The sequence below is a fragment of the Nuphar pumila genome, chromosome 11, assembly GCF_984573655.1.
Source record: "Nuphar pumila chromosome 11, dmNupPumi1.hap1.1, whole genome shotgun sequence".
Taxonomy (NCBI): Eukaryota; Viridiplantae; Streptophyta; class Magnoliopsida; order Nymphaeales; family Nymphaeaceae; genus Nuphar; species Nuphar pumila.
In genome coordinates this window covers 114,650,141-114,666,293 of record NC_143259.1, presented here as the reverse complement: position 1 = coordinate 114,666,293, position 16,153 = coordinate 114,650,141, and the positions used below count along the sequence as shown (strand labels likewise).

Genomic DNA, 16,153 nt, shown 5'->3' with positions numbered 1-16,153 from the left:
GTGAACAATTTCAAAAGGTCTTGTTGTAAACATAGATCTTTGAGGAAAAGGGAGACTTTTCATTTTTCCAAGAATACATTCATTACAAACAAAATTTTCATTACAAAGATGCTTAATAAAGGGCAAATAAGAGATTTTAACAATGTTGGGATGACCCAATCTCTTATGCCATACATGAATATCTTTGTTTTGAACAACATTACAAAATTGATCCTTGGGAATTTTAAGAAAATCGACATAGTAGAGGTCGCCTCTCCTAGAGCCTTCCCCAATCAACTTCCCGGACTGGCGATCCTGTATCCAACATTTATTAGAAGAAAACCTTATATCGCAACCATGGTCCGAGAGTTGAGAGACGGAAAGTAAATTTAAGTTTAATTTGGGTATAAGACGAATTTTTGGGATAAAGAAGTCTTGTTTTTCAAAATTGCCCATTCCTTTAATTTCAAGAGGTGTTCCATCCGCCGTTGAGACAAAAGATGGAAGAAAATTTTTAGAATAATCAGTGAGAAAACAAGGACTTGGAGTCATATGAAATGAGGCACCGGAATCAAGGAGCCAAGATGACTTACCGAGAGAGGATGAGGATGACATAGCGGCTCCAGAAATGCCTCCTTTGAGAATAGGTTGAAGAGCATCCACAATTTGTTGAAGCGAAAGAGACTCATTTGATGACGAAGGTCGTTCTTCTGATTGGGATGCTAAAGCCGCGGCAAGAAATTTCTTCCATTTAGGACAAAGTGGTTTGATATGCCCCGGTTCTTTACAAAAATGGCAAGTTAATTTGCTATAATCTCTCTTCCCATATCGATCATTTCCTCCTTGCCCTTGATTCTTGAAATGTGAAGGTTTGTAGGTTTTCAAGTTATTTCCGGGTCTTGACACGGCATTAACCCCTTCATAATCACTTTGAGAAGGGGTAGCAAGAATACTCAGATTATTTTTACTAATCCCCATACGTGTTTCCTCACCACTTAACTTGGTGATGACATCTTCAATAGAAGGGGATGTGAAAGCGGATAAGAGAGAGGACCGAATTTGCTCAAATTCGGGTCTAAGACCATTTAAAAAATTAAAAAATCGATCTTCCTCTAGTTGCTTGTGTCTTAATTCAATAGCTTCTCCGCTCCATTTTGGTTCGAGCATAGCAAGCTCGTCCCAAATAGATGATAATTCGGCAAAATATTCCCGAATAGACAAATCATTTTGTTGAAGAGTCAAAGCTTTCTTTTGGAGATAATATTTGTGTGATAGGTCCTTTGAAGTATACATTTTTTCAAGGTACAACCACGCATCGGAGGCCCTTTTAAACTTAATGATGTTGGCATTGATCTTGGTTTCTACAGATGAAAAAATCCAAGATAAAATTTTGAAGTTCTTCATTTCCCACTCATCATGCTTTTTTGAATATTCTTCAAGGGCTTTTTGTCTATCTTCACCTTCAAGGATCTTAATATCCCCTTTCTCTATGATAGAAAGTTTGGGTTCGGGTTCCGATATGGAACCTTGAACGTATCCCCAAAGGCCTTTTCCTTTGATATGTGCTTCCATATTGCCGACCCAAACATGATAGTTCGAGCCACTAAGTTTAAACCCAAGAGAGAAGTGGGAGTCTTTTTCACCCATTAGAGAGGTAAGATGATAGAAAATAATGTGTACCTTAAGAGTTTTTCCAACTTTTCTTGACAAAAGTTGCTTCTAAAATATCGCCCGAAGAAGATGATATACCTCAAAACCTCACTTACTTGAGGGCACGATTACCGAGGTACTTCACAAGTGGCGGGATACTCTATCCTCCTTCTTCAACGAGGCTCTGATACCATGTAAAAGTATCTCCACTAAGATACTAGGATCAAGACCTTAATATTCTTGATAATAAACCCACCACGAATACACAATAAGAACACTTAAGCACACTTGTGCACAAAGGCACAACTCACAAATAACTCACAAATGCACAAAGGCATAAAAACAATGGAATCGATTTATTGAGAACTTGGGCTTTGACTCAAAGCCATGAGAGAATACAAGGGGAGAACCCCTATTTATAACCACACAAAAAGGAGCCTTGGAGGGGCTCCACTCATAGACGTTGGAGCCCCTCCAACGGTCACAAATGTGACCGTTGGAGGGGCCCAACGTCTATTTGAGTGGGCCCCCCAAGGTTCCTTTAAGTACAAAAAATAAAAAAGAAAAATAAAGAAAAAGAAAAAACTAAAAAGAAATTACAAACACATTCAAAAGGTGAATGTGCGTAAAATGGAGGAAAAGATGAAACTACCCCTACGACTAAATAAGAAGAAATATATATTTTATATATATAATAAGTAGATACATATACATATATATAAATATATGTATATGTATTACCTTATATATATAAAATATATATATTTCATTAGGTAATAAGGTACATAATTTAACAGGAACATGTTTGAAAATAGGCAATGTTCTAGTGGTTTCTATTATATGTCTGTATTTTCTTTCAACCAAACTATTTTGTTTAAATGTGTTTGCACAAGATCATTGATGAAAGATGCCATGATTTTTTAAATAATCTTTAAAGTCATTTGACATGTATTCTCCTCTTGAATCAGAATGAAATATAGAAACATTGGTTTTAAACAAATTTCTAACAAGGTTATGAAACATTTTAAAATTTTCAAAAATTTCATATTTGTGCCTAAGAAAATAAATCCACATGAATCGAGAAATATCATCCACAAAAATTACATAATAAGTAAATCCTTCTTTAGAGGCAATAGGAGTAGGACCCCAAACATCCGAATGTATTAATTCAAGTCGTTTGGAAGCAAAAAAAGTTCTCTTTCATTTTCCCAAGAATACAATTCGTACATTAGATTTTTTTTTCATTACAAAATTTTCTTAAATGAAATATATCGGATAATTTAGAGATGCTAGGATGACATAGTTTGTGATGCCACAAAAACATATCCAATATTTGTATATTTAAACAAAAAGTATCTTTGGGAATAATCAACTGGTCCATGTAGTAAAGGTCTCCTCTATGACCTTCCTCTATCAGCTTGCTGGACTATAGATCCTGTATAAAACATCAGTCAAAAGTGAAGGAGATACTATAACCATGGTTAATAATTTGAGAAACTAAAAGAAGATTTAAATTAAGTTTTGACACAATTTTGACTTTTGGAATACATTTTTTTGAAGAATTTATAAATTTTTTAATTCTTTTAATTTCAAGAGAGGATCCATCCGTAGGAAAAACATTAGATCTACTTAAATTAATACTATAGTTGGAGAATATAGTTTCATTAGGGGTCATATGAAATGAAGCATCAGAATCTATGAGCCAAGAGATCTTACCGGGTGGTGAGGAAGAGTTGACCGCGATACCGATTAAGGAGGATGAGCCTTTAAGGAGCGGTTGTAGAGCTTCAATGAGTTAAGGCAAAGACATTTTTTTGTAACCGGAGTTGTTGGTATCTTTGTCTTCTTGAAAAACTTCTAAGGTAGCTACTCTTTTCTCATCATTTTTGAATTTTGGACACAAATGTTTGATGTGCTTCAGTTCTCCACAGTTATGACAAAAGATTTTCCTTTTCTATTATCATTTTTCATGCAAACTTAGGCTAAAATTTCATGTAAAGGTGGAAGCTTTTCGTAACTTTTGTTCCGGTGGGTGATAAATACTCGAACATGTTCAAACTCGGGCCTAACCCCTCTCATAAATTGAAAAATTGCTCACCAAGGATTTAATTTTTTATACAGCGAGCATCATCAATGGTTTCCCAAATTTGCTCCATTTTGGCCATTTGGTCCCAAAGTCTTTTAAGAATACCATGGTACTCTCTAACACTTTTTTCACCTTGCTTGCAATTGTTAATCTTATCTTGCAAGTCCCATTTATGGGCACCATCATGTTGGGTGTAGGTTTGTTTGATATAAACTCATGCTTCATCGACCTTCTCAAATTCCAATATATTTTCACATGGTTTTTGTCCTTCTCAAATTCCAATATATTTTCACATGTTTTTTCACACATAGACCCCATAAATGGGGTTAGAACCTTGGCATGACCAACATCCCATGCTTTAATAGCTTTTTTGTAGTTTAGGAGAGCTTTTTCTCTCTCTCTGTCTTTAAGAGTTTCCTTTTTTATTTCACTATCTTCCCCACAAATAGATTTTATGAGAATAGGTTGAGGTTCTTATATGGAGCCATCAACATAGTCCCACGAGTCTTTGCCAACTAAGATTCTTTTCATGGTATAGGCCCACATATTATAGTTTTTCCTATCAAATTTGATGGGAACAACCGTAACTACTTTTTCGGCTATTGTATCAAGAAAAGAAAGAGTAGAGGAGGATAAAAGATAGAGAAAAAAGAAGAGAAAATGAAGACAAGAAATGTGTTGAAGAAGTTTGATGGCAGACTTTCCGAGGCAACAAGCCAACAAATCACAACTTCACCGCTTTTCACGATCTTCCTCTTGTTCTTCACATATGAGATACAACCCAAAAGCACCAATGCTCTGACAGCATGTAATGAAAATACAAAAAGAGTACAAGTGGGCCTCTTATAGGCATACAAGAACATATACAATCAAGACCACGTATGGGTCAACACACGAGCACAACCACACAAGCCACTTAGGGGTTAAAACACAAGTAAAAAATATAGGAATATTATTAAGAGAATGCTTGTGAACTGTTAAATGATGATTAATGTAATATCCTATGTAATTTTTGAAAATGTCACAACATTTTCATGTCTATTAGCTGTTGCAAAAATATGATATGATCGTGATATTTTCAAAATATCAGCAACACTGGTGACTATGATATACTTTTATTTTTACAATCCTCATATCATTTTCAAATCAATTAATGCTGTGAAATTTTGTGCATTTTTTTCGTGCTTTCTTAAATTATACGTTTAATGAGAAAATGAAGAACTCTTTCTTTTCTTTCCTAGTCAATGAAATTAGAGATCACTTTATGCAAACAAGAACTTTTTCTTTATAATATATTTGTTTTTATCATAAATATTGGAAGGTTTGCTTTTTGAATGCAAGAGTTTATGTACTCAAATTTCCCCATTTCTTATGAATGCTTTATTAATTAGTTTTCCATTCTATTATTCTTTTTCATCAATCTGCTTGCTAGGCATCCAACCAGTTGAGGCCACCTTCTTGGTTCTTTTCTCTACCTCTGCTTGATGGCCTGACAAATCAATCCACAAAAACATGGAGCCAGGTTCCTGTGACAAGCTCTGGCGTAGGACAAAGACAGCAACTTCCCGGTCTTTGGAACTCTCTGGCTTGGCATTCTGAGTCATATTCAAGGATGAAATATAATGACACAGAAAAGGCAAGTAATAAACTTCTAAATATGGAACGGTCATCTACCTGCTTTGTGGAGAGCAAAAATGTTGATGACTCACTTGAAAAGGAAGCAGATAGCATCTTCAAGTTCCCTGCTCACAACAGGATGGATAATGGGAATTCAGAAATTGATGCACAGAGTTCTTTGGGTGCATCTGTTCAAGAATATATAGAGGGGTTGCGGGATTCCAACCATGTTAAAGGAAGGAAGAGCCATGAAACTGGAAGAGACATGACTGCGGATGAGCTTGAGGTTAAAAAATCTGCTAATGGTTGTAAGTACGAGCCACCTGGTTTGCATCACAATATAAAAGAATGGTCTACTTCATCAAAGGATGATGCTTCAACCGCTCCAGGTCTTTCTATGCCCTTCTCGCTGCAAAATGATACAAAAGATTCAAGCAAGCCTTCTGTATCTCATGCTCAGCAACAAAGGCTATCACAATTGTTGCCAAAGGACTATTCTCCCAACCTTTATGCTGGACTAGACCCTTCTAAAGAAACACAAAATCAAATGAGCTCTGCAAGAAATCACAGTGAGGGATGTATGATAAATCAAATACTTCCTCGATACTGGCCAAGGATCACTGATCAAGAGCTTCAGAAAATATCAGGAGAGTATCCACTATGTTATTTAGCTGTTAGTTGCAAATTGGAGCATAAAGTTCTAAATTGGCATGTTGTATTTACTTGAAGCAGTAGAATCACTTTGAGAATTGTGTTTGATCAGTTTATATGGAACTAAATCATTCAATTGATCCGGAATTTGAGATCCTTTACTTTTTTTTAAGCTCAAGTTCTGTCATCACTCCTTTATTTGAGAAAACGTTGAGCGCTAGTGATGCAGGTCGTATAGGACGCCTGGTGCTGCCAAAAAAATGTGCAGAGGTGAGCCTTCCGAAATTTTCTTTGTTGTCTGTTTTGAGAACAATGATCTGCTTTAATTTCATTCATCTATGGATACCTGTGGAGAATGTAGACTTCCTCCTATTTTGGAAATCTCTCTCTCTCTCTGTTTTCCAATGATACATTTCAAATATGTGAAACCAACTTTATCATATAATCTTTTAGCTTTTGTATCTTATATAATGAGCCTCAAATCATTTAAACTTTAGGGATGCTGCTATGTTAAGGGAACTAGTATCATAGAATACAAATCAAATATAATGAGATTTTAATAGATAAATGGAATGTTAAACGTATGGCCACTTTTTGAAGAACTCATTGGAGTACTTCAGCATATCTTGAGGAACATAAACTGCAAGTTTTGAATTTTCTTTATAGACTTTGAATAGTTCAATCCTATCACACGGACTCTTCTAACAGGGCACCACACCGGGATCGCACCCGCACCCAGGCGGGTGCGACACTTGGACACAACTTCCTTTGTGCTAGGTGAAGTCAACCACACTGAGGTTCATTTCTATCCAAAAGTAGATTCAGTTAACCCTAATCAAGTCCATTTTTATGGTATTAACTTAAAACTGTTAAAAATTATATATATATATATATATATATATATATATATATATATATATATATATATATATATATATATATCCTCCCCGCACCCCCGCACCCAAGTTTTTTTAAAGTGCCGCATCCGCACCCGCACCTATGTGACATAGGTTCAATCCATACCATTTGCCACCCTACCAAATTATGATACTTTTTCACTTTACTATATAGATGAAGTTTTTCTATCCACTTGTCTCTAATTGATTCTTATTTAAATCTTAATCATGAACAGACGTACTTCCCAGCAATATCTCTTCCTGAAGGGTTGCCTCTTAAAATCCAGGATGCAAATGGAAAGGAATGGATGTTTCAGTTTCGATTTTGGCCTAATAATAACAGCAGGATGTATGTATTAGAAGGTGTGACATCTTGCATTCAGTCTATGCAATTACAAGCTGGTGACATAGGTAATTTATGTACTCTTGATGATGCCATTTCTTTGGGTGTGTTGAATTCCTTTTTTTCTTTTTCCATTTCTTCTGATTTTAGGAACACTACATCTGGAGTAATTATCTTGTATCATGTCAAAGCTTACATGACTTAGATTGTGTTTTTGTGTGATGCGTGCATGATATATTCCACTGCCCCCTGCGTGTATTTGGCACCTTGATTGGTGCACTCTCTATTGTTGATTTTTGCTATAGAAAATAGCATTATCACACATGGAAATTTAAATACAAGTCTTGGTAAGTATTAAATGGATCACTAAGATCAAATCTTATGTTTTAGTGGGAACTAGGAAGTGACTAAAGTATACAAAAATATTATATGTTTCGTTAGTAAGCTTAAGTCTTTTTATATCTGTATGTTATTTAGGATGAAAATAATTAAGAGGTCTTTCATTGTCCTTGTACATTTCAATCATATTTTCATTCATGAAACATTGGGTTCTTCTCTTCTTTTTTGTAATGGTGTCCAAATATAATGATGATACTTTCATTGTACTTGCATCTTATAGTTACTTTCAGCCATGAATGTGGCAGTAGTTAAGACCTAGCTCATTTTGCTTTTATATAGCGTTTTCTGTTAGTTGACTAAAAAATAAAATTGAACATATAAGAGCATTATTTTGTTCCTTTAATTTCATTTTGCCTTTCCTAGACTTTTCTCTAGTTCATTATTTCTTGTGTTTTATATAATCCATTCAGTGAGTGCTAACTAAGAGTTCATCCTATCTCTTCAGTAACATTTAGTCGGATAGATCCAGAAGGAAAGCTTCTGATGGGGTTCAGGAGGGTTTCAAGTACTCTATCAGATCAGGTTTGTGATGCTAGCAAATGGGATATTTCAATTATCTGTTTGTTGCATTTAGTTCCATGTATTAGATTTTTTATCAGGAAAAAGGGTGTACAATGTCTATCTATCTGTACTGTTAACATTTAGCTTCACTTTTGGATATCTCTCATTCTTGTACTATCCAATCCTTGCAATTGTTAGATCTTTTTTGAGTTTGCAGCCATTTATATACTGATATATAAATTGCTGACTAATTTTTGAGCTACTTGTGCATTGATAATCATTATATCATATGGTTTTGTGAATGTTTTGTGTATATAATGTTAAGGAATGTAATATTATTTAGTGCTGCTGTTGGAAATACCCATTCTTGTATTGGTAAGACAGAGGCTACTTGTGTAATTTAGCTTTAAATCTGTTGTAGTCAAGATGTGAGATCATTTCTGGTCCAAATTCAGTCAAGATATTTGTAATAAGGGGGTTGACTCCTGTATGTTGTAGCTCTCTTTACTTTTGGATTAAATGAAGCTTCTAGTATTTTTCCTTGCCCATTTCTCAATCTTGTGTTCTTCATGGCTTAGTGAATTTGTATATGGTATCGAAGCCATATGAAAACCAAATCTGAGTAGTATGTGAGTGTCTTAGAGGAAGAAAGACTTTATTCAAAACTTGGCTACAACCATACCATGGTTTCTGAATCTCTTTGTTGGCATCCGTACTGTCAGAGGGATTTCACTTGTGTGAGGTGGGGGACTGGTAGTTATTGATTTTAGGAGTTATTTGAATAAAAAATTGGGATCATTGGATATGATTTGGATTTATTATAAGTTTTCTCTAATTTTCAAGAAATAATATTAAACAGTGACCAGATTTGAGTTATATGTCTTGTGATTTAATTCACAGTTTCTGTTGACTGGATTTAGTTGTAATCTGGTTGTTTTTTACCTAAGGAAGTGATTGATACCATTCTTTGGTATCATTTTGCTGAGTTTTTGTGGTGCATTAACTTGGATTTGGGCAGCTTTTCTTGTGCCAACTGTTGTATGTGTCTTGACATTGCTGAAATGGGTGCTGGTTCACTTCTGATATAGAAATCATGTCATCTGGTTGAAGGGTTCTCAGTTTTGTGAAGTTTGGTGTGATTCTTACTTGCTTAGTGATCTCAACTAAGTGTTTTTGGTCCTTTATTTTGAGATTTGTGTGAAACTGTTTTGGGTATTGGTCTGCTGTTATTAGTGTTTTTGTGCAGCAAACTGATTTTGTAGTTGGGGGTTGGAGTGAGTATGGAGAAAATTGAATCCATCGAGTTGATTCCTGTGAATTTCGATGGGAATTATAATATTGGTCAGACTTTATGACTGCAGTGATTAAAAAAAGAGGCCTTGGTGGTTATCTAGATGGGAATTGTCACGATGTGGTGCGGATTCCAATGCACTCCAAGGCTCAAAACATTAAACAAAACTTAAGAATTAAAAGACATTAAAATGTAAAAGGATAATTTTATTCATAATGGACATTAAAAGAAATAAAAAAATAAAATTACATTCAAGCCTCACTACAATGTACTCAACGAAAAATAATACAAAACCCTAATACTACCCATCACTCTCTCCACCTTACACATTCACACACACACTTTATTTATAGAGGAGAAAGAGAAAAGAAAAGTAAAGAAGAGGAAGAGAGAAAGTCCTTTCAACCTCACTGCAATGCACTCAACGAAAAATAATACAAAAACCTAATACTACCCATCACTCTCTCCACCTTACACATTCACACACATCCTTTATTTATAGAGGAGAAAGAGAGAAGAAAAGTAAAGAGGAAGAGAGAAAGTCCTCCTCCCAACCTATATGTATATGCTATACTATATACATAAGTATGTATATATCAATATACATATGTATATATGTTTATATATAAAAAGATACATTTAATCTTAACACCCCCCTTCAAACTTACAGTGACTCATTGTAAGTTTGTAAGTACAAATAAGCAACCCATTAAATAAAATATCATTTCTCTTTATCGATTTTCTTCATTCATTGCTTTCTTCAGGAGGTGCTTTATCATATTCTTCATTACACAAGAGATCCTTAATTGTCATCACTCCTTGAAAACCTGTAAATAGAACAAACAAAACAACCAACTATACAAAAACATATCTTAAGAAGATTTCAAATCATAATTATATTAGCTATATATTTATGGAGAGAGGATGGCCAAGCACACAGTATAAAAACTATTTAATGTAACATCATTTAAAGAGAACAAACCATTAATTTCAAATAAGATAAGCTTTTAACATTTTAATCATACATGAAAACATACATTATTTAAAGGAAATACACATATAAAAGACATGATTATTAAATAAAGAACTCATAAGAGAGTTAAAATCATAAAACAGTTTTACACAGCGGAAGACATAAGAGACAAGAGTGTTAAAGAAACATTAATTTTTCAAAAACATTTAAAGAATTTTAAACAGTCATTAACTGCAAACATGATAGTCATTGACAAACTCAACAATAATAGAATAATGTTACGAGAGATGAAAACAATGAACATCATGCACATATATATTTATCCCAAAAGACATACTAATGTATAACAATCCTAAATTTTTCATCATTATCAACACTATAAAGGAATAACTCAATAACAAACCATCTTTCCATAGCGGAAGATATAAATAGGCATGGATCAATTAGAAGCAATATTTAAGCTAACAATTAATGCATATATGAATAAACCATGCAATAGTTTAGAATCAATAAAAAAGTCACATATGGACCAATAATAAAAAAACAAACTTTAAAGAACACATACTAATAAGCAAAAATAAAAGAATCCTAATGAAGATTCACACAAATACAATAGTGTAATGAAACAAGGTACAATAGAACAATAGAGAAACAAACACAATGCCAACAAAGGGCTTTAATAAACTCACTTAAAGTTGGTCACTAATGGACCAAATACAATCTCAAAAGAGATAAAAATACCAAACAGCACAAGAGGCATACAAGCCTATAAGATGGGAAAAAACTCTAGAGAAAACCCTCAAATGCTTCTAAAAGCATTGAGGAATAACAAGGGAGTGAGGCTCTATTTATAGAGCCTCACTCCAACACATGGGAGGCAGTCCAGCTATTTGGACTGCCTTCCAACAGTCATTATTATGAGTGTTGGGTGGCAGTCCAACGTCTAGTTGGACTGCTGCCCAACAGTCATATTTTTGACTGTTGTGCCTATGCTGTATGACAGTTTATTTATTTATTATAATGTTAAATTACATTTCAGTCCCTAGTGGACTGTATTATATGATAAAAGACAAAAATACTCTTATTGGGTATTTGGATACAATTTTATTTTTAACACTCCTCAAACTTATGGGGAAATCACCGAAAGTTTGCTAAGAAGATAAAAAAATTAAGGTAGTGGAAGAGCTTTGGTGAAGAAGTCTGCAATCTGAAATTCGGACTGGACATATGGCAATGTAATGGTCCCCTTCAAATATTCTTCGCGAACATAGTGACAATCCATCTCAATGTGTTTTGTTCGCTCGTGAAATGTGTGATTGCTGGCTATATAGATGACACTTTTATTATCACAGCATAGCTTTGAAGGTTTTGAGACATCAACACCCATATCGGAAAGTAGTGCTCTCATCCACACAACTTCAGTGGTTGTGGTAGCCATTGCCCTGTACTCAGCTTCCGTAGAGGATAAAGACAATTTCTGTTGTTTTTTGCATCGCCAAGAAATGAGAGAATCACCTAAAAACACACAAAAGCCAGTAGTTGAGTGACAGTTATTGGGATCTCCTCCCCAGTCAGAATCAGTGTAAGAAATAAGACTTAAAGATGAGGAAGAGGATAAGAATAGTCCTTTAGATATAGTTTTCTTGATATATTGAACTATTCTTAATACTGCACTCATGTGGACGGTTGTGGGCGCATGTTGAAATTGACTTGCAGAATGTACGACATGCGCAATATCTGGCCTTGTAATGGACAGGTACATCAATGATCCAATAAGTTGTCGATAAGGGGTTGGATCATCTAATAATACTCCATCTTCAGCTCGCATTTTCGCATTTATTACTTCAGGAGTATCAGCATATTTTGTGTCCGTGATTCCTGAACGCTCAACAATATCAGCTGCAAACTTGATTTGAGATAAAATATATCCTCTTGGTGAGTAGGCTACTTCAATTCCTAAAAAGTATCTCAAAAAACCAAGATCAGTCATATCAAAAGATTTTTTAAGCAAAATTTTAATATCTTCAATTTTCTTTTGATCATTCCCTGTGATGATCATATCATCAACATACAAAAGAAGAATGATCAATGAGGTACCTGTAGATCTCACAAAAAGAGCAATGTCAGTGTAATAAGATTTAAATCCAAGTTTTAATATCGTACCACTGAACCGATCATACCATGCTTTAGGGGCTTATTTAAGCCCGTATAGGGCTTTTTGAAGACGAAGGACCATGCCTTTTTCAATAGACAGACCAGGGGGAGGATCCATATATACTTCTTCATTTAAGTTTCCGTTCAAAAATGCATTTTTAACATCTAACTGATATATCGGCCATTTTCGAATGGATGCTATAGCAACTAGAGTTCTAACTGTAGTCATACAAGCTACTGGGGCAAAGGTTTCTTCATAATCTATACCATATTCTTGAGAATATCCTTTTGCAACAAGTCTTGTTTTATATCTCTCAAGAGACCCGTCATTTTTTGTTTTAATTTTAAACACCCATCTACACCCTATTGTCTTCTTTCCGATAGGAAGAGGTTGAATTGCCCAAGTGTGAGCCTTGTGTAATGCATCTAATTCAATTTTCATGGCTTCAACCCATTCGTTTATATTTTTGGCCTCGTTATAGTTGGATGGTTCATGATAGGAATGAATGGCTAGAAAACATGCCCTGTAGTTTGGTAAGAAGGATTCATATGAGACAAACCTACTTGGAGGCCTATGTGTTCGTTCTGACCTTCTAACACTAGTTTCTTCAGTATTTGTTAATTGATTATATCTGTCAAGGGCACATGGATGCTCCCGAGTATTTCGTCTAGAGTATTGAAGAAGATCTTGAGATGGTTCACTACTTGAGTCATTAATAGACTCGAAGGTTTCAATATCATTACTAATACCTTTATTGGGTAACAAATCAAATAAGAAAGCATACTCGGATTCTTTCTTAGGAACTTCAAAATCAAATCCATTGTCATTTTCTAGAAAGGTAACATTTCTAGAAACATAGAGTTTATCATTTGTTTTATCATAACATCAATATCCTTTTTTATTATCAGCATAACCAAGAAAGACACATTTTATGGCTTTAGGAGAGAGTTTGCTATATTTTTCAAGAAGCACGAAGCATTTACAACCAAATACCCTTAGCCTTTTTAAATCAGGAGAAATTTTAAAGAGTTTTTCAATAGGAGACTTGTTTTCCAAAGTTTTAGAAGGCATTCTATTTATCAGATAGACTGCGGTTAGGGCAGCTTCAGCCCAAAATTGCTTTGGAATTTCTTTTGAAATAAGTAGGGTTCTAGTAGTTTCAATGATATGACGATGTTTTCTTTCAGAAATCCCATTTTGTTGAGGTGTCCTAGGGCATGATTTTTGATGCACAATTCCATGATTTTTTAGATATAATTAAAATTCATTTGAAAGAAACTCTCCCCCATAGTCAGAGCGGAAGACTTTAATATTTGTTTTAAATTGATTTTTAACTAGATTATGAAAGTTTTTAAAACATGAAAAAACTTCGGATTTGAGTTTTAGAAAGTAAATCCAAGTATGTCTACTAAAATCATCTATAAATGTAACATAGTACGAATAACTACCTTTTGACATAACAGGGGCGGGACTCCACACATCCGAATGCACTAATTCAAAAATTTTATGTGTCACAGAGGTTCTAAACCCAAAAGGTATCATTTGCATTTTTCCAAGTATACAATCTTCACATACAAATTTTTATCTTTACAAAATTTTTCCAAAAATGGAAAAAGAGATAATTTGGATATACTTGGGTGTCCTAATCTTTTATGCCAAAGATCTTTATTAATGTCTTTGACATGATTACAAAACGAGTATTTTGGTAAACACAAGAAATCCATGTAGTAAAGGTCTCTTCGTCTATGACCTTGCCCAATCAGCTTCCCTGACTGGAGATCCTGCACCCAACACGCCTTAGATGAGAAGAATACTTTAAAACCATAGTCAACAATTTGAGAGACCGAAAAAAGATTCAAATCCAGTTTGGGAATGACTCTCACTTTTGGAACAAAGAATTTTTTTGAAATATCATCAAGGTTTCCTAAGCTTTTGACTTTTAAAGAAGTACCATCGGCAGTTGACACACATGAAAAATATGATTTAGTGCAATCAGATAATAGAGACTCATTATGAGTCATGTGGAAAGAAGCACCTGAGTCTAGAATCCAAGAGGTCTTACCTGGAGGAGACGAGGAAGAGATGGCAGCTTCGGATGTAGAAGGTGCAGCTTTAAGAAGTTGTGAGACGGCTTCTGCTATTTGAGCAAGATTTAATTCATTGAAGCTGCCCCCTTTTCTTGATTCTTGAGGTTCTTCACTTAAGGCGGCCACCTTTTTAAATTTGGGACATTCCGGTCTTATATGTCCGGGTTCCTTACAATGATGACAAATAATTTTTCCTTTGTATCCTCCCTTGTATCCTCCTTCATTGTGTCCTTCTCCATTGAACTTCTTCTCAAAGTGAGGTGGTTTATATGTTTTCACAAAATTTCCGGGACTTGCCATGGCAAGGACCTCATCATTAGACTTGTGCATTCCAAGTCTTGTCTCTTCTTGACAAATTTGAGCAAGGGCCTCACTTATAGAAGGAAAAGTGGTCCTATGAAGTAAGGAAGATCTTACTTGCTCAAATTCCGGTCGAAGGCCATAAAGAAAGGAAAAAAGATTTTCTCTTTCGATTTGGGTCCTTCTCATATCAATAGCCGAACCTTCCCATTTTGGTTCCAACATGGCTAATTCATCCCAAATAGGAGATAAAATACCGTAAAAATCTCTTACACTTTTATCTCCTTGTTTTGAATTACGTACCTTATCTTGGAGATAATAAAGTCTAGCCATATCCTTTTGGATAAAAGTACTTCTTAGAAAGTTCCATGCGTCACATGCCTTCTTGAATTTGATGATATTGGTGGCGATCTTGAACTCCATGGTATTCATAAACCATGAGAGTCTTTGTGCATTGCTTGCCTCCCAATCTTCCAATTTATTTTGGAATTCTTCCAAGGCTTTTTCTTTTTCTTCTTCGGACAAGGCTTTGACTTGATCTCCTTCTCTTCTAGTCAATTTGAGTTGTGGTTCACTAGTAGAACCACTAACAAAACCCCACAATTTTTTTCCTTTGATATGATTCTCCACAATTTGAGTTGTGGTTCACTAGATGCGGAGATTAAGGAGAGATGGAAAGATTATTTTGATAAGCTATTTAATGAAAGTCATGCTCAGGATCTTGGAGACTTTTCCATTCCTTTTCATGAGATGAATCGTGACTTCATGCGCAAGATTCAAAAGAAAGAAATTGCAGAGGCTTTGAAGAAAATGAAATCAAGAAGGGCAGTTGGCCCAGATGGTATACCTATCGAGGCTTGGAAATGCTTGGGAGAGAAAGGTTTAGTATGGTTGACAAATCTTTTTAACAAGATTTGGCGGACAAATAAGATGCCTAATGAGTGGAGGAAGAGTACTTTGGTGCCTCTATATAAGAATAAGGGTGATATACAAGATTGCACAAACTATCGTGGTATAAAACTCATGAGTCATACTATGAAACTTTGGGAGAGGATGATTGAGTCTAGGTTGAGGAAGGTTGTCATGATATCGGAGAATCAATTTGGTTTTATGCCTGGAAGATCTACTATGGAAGCTATACATCTTCTTAGACAACTTATTGAGAGAAATAGAGAGAGGAACAAAGATTTGCATATGGTTTTTATTGATTTGGAGAAGGCTTACG

The 16,153-nt window shown here is 34.8% G+C and overlaps 1 protein-coding gene across 1 annotated transcript in view; it reads left to right on the top strand.

Moving 5' to 3' along the window:
• Positions 1-16,153, top strand: part of LOC149822950 (B3 domain-containing protein Os07g0563300-like) — a 77,782-nt gene that overhangs the window by 28,412 nt on the left and 33,217 nt on the right. The window contains exons 5-8 of the mRNA XM_089980450.1: positions 5,148-5,983; positions 6,157-6,253; positions 7,116-7,290; positions 8,067-8,143. Coding sequence (XP_089836576.1) covers positions 5,148-5,983; positions 6,157-6,253; positions 7,116-7,290; positions 8,067-8,143 — 1,185 coding nt within the window. The remainder of the gene's footprint in view (positions 1-5,147; positions 5,984-6,156; positions 6,254-7,115; positions 7,291-8,066; positions 8,144-16,153) is intronic.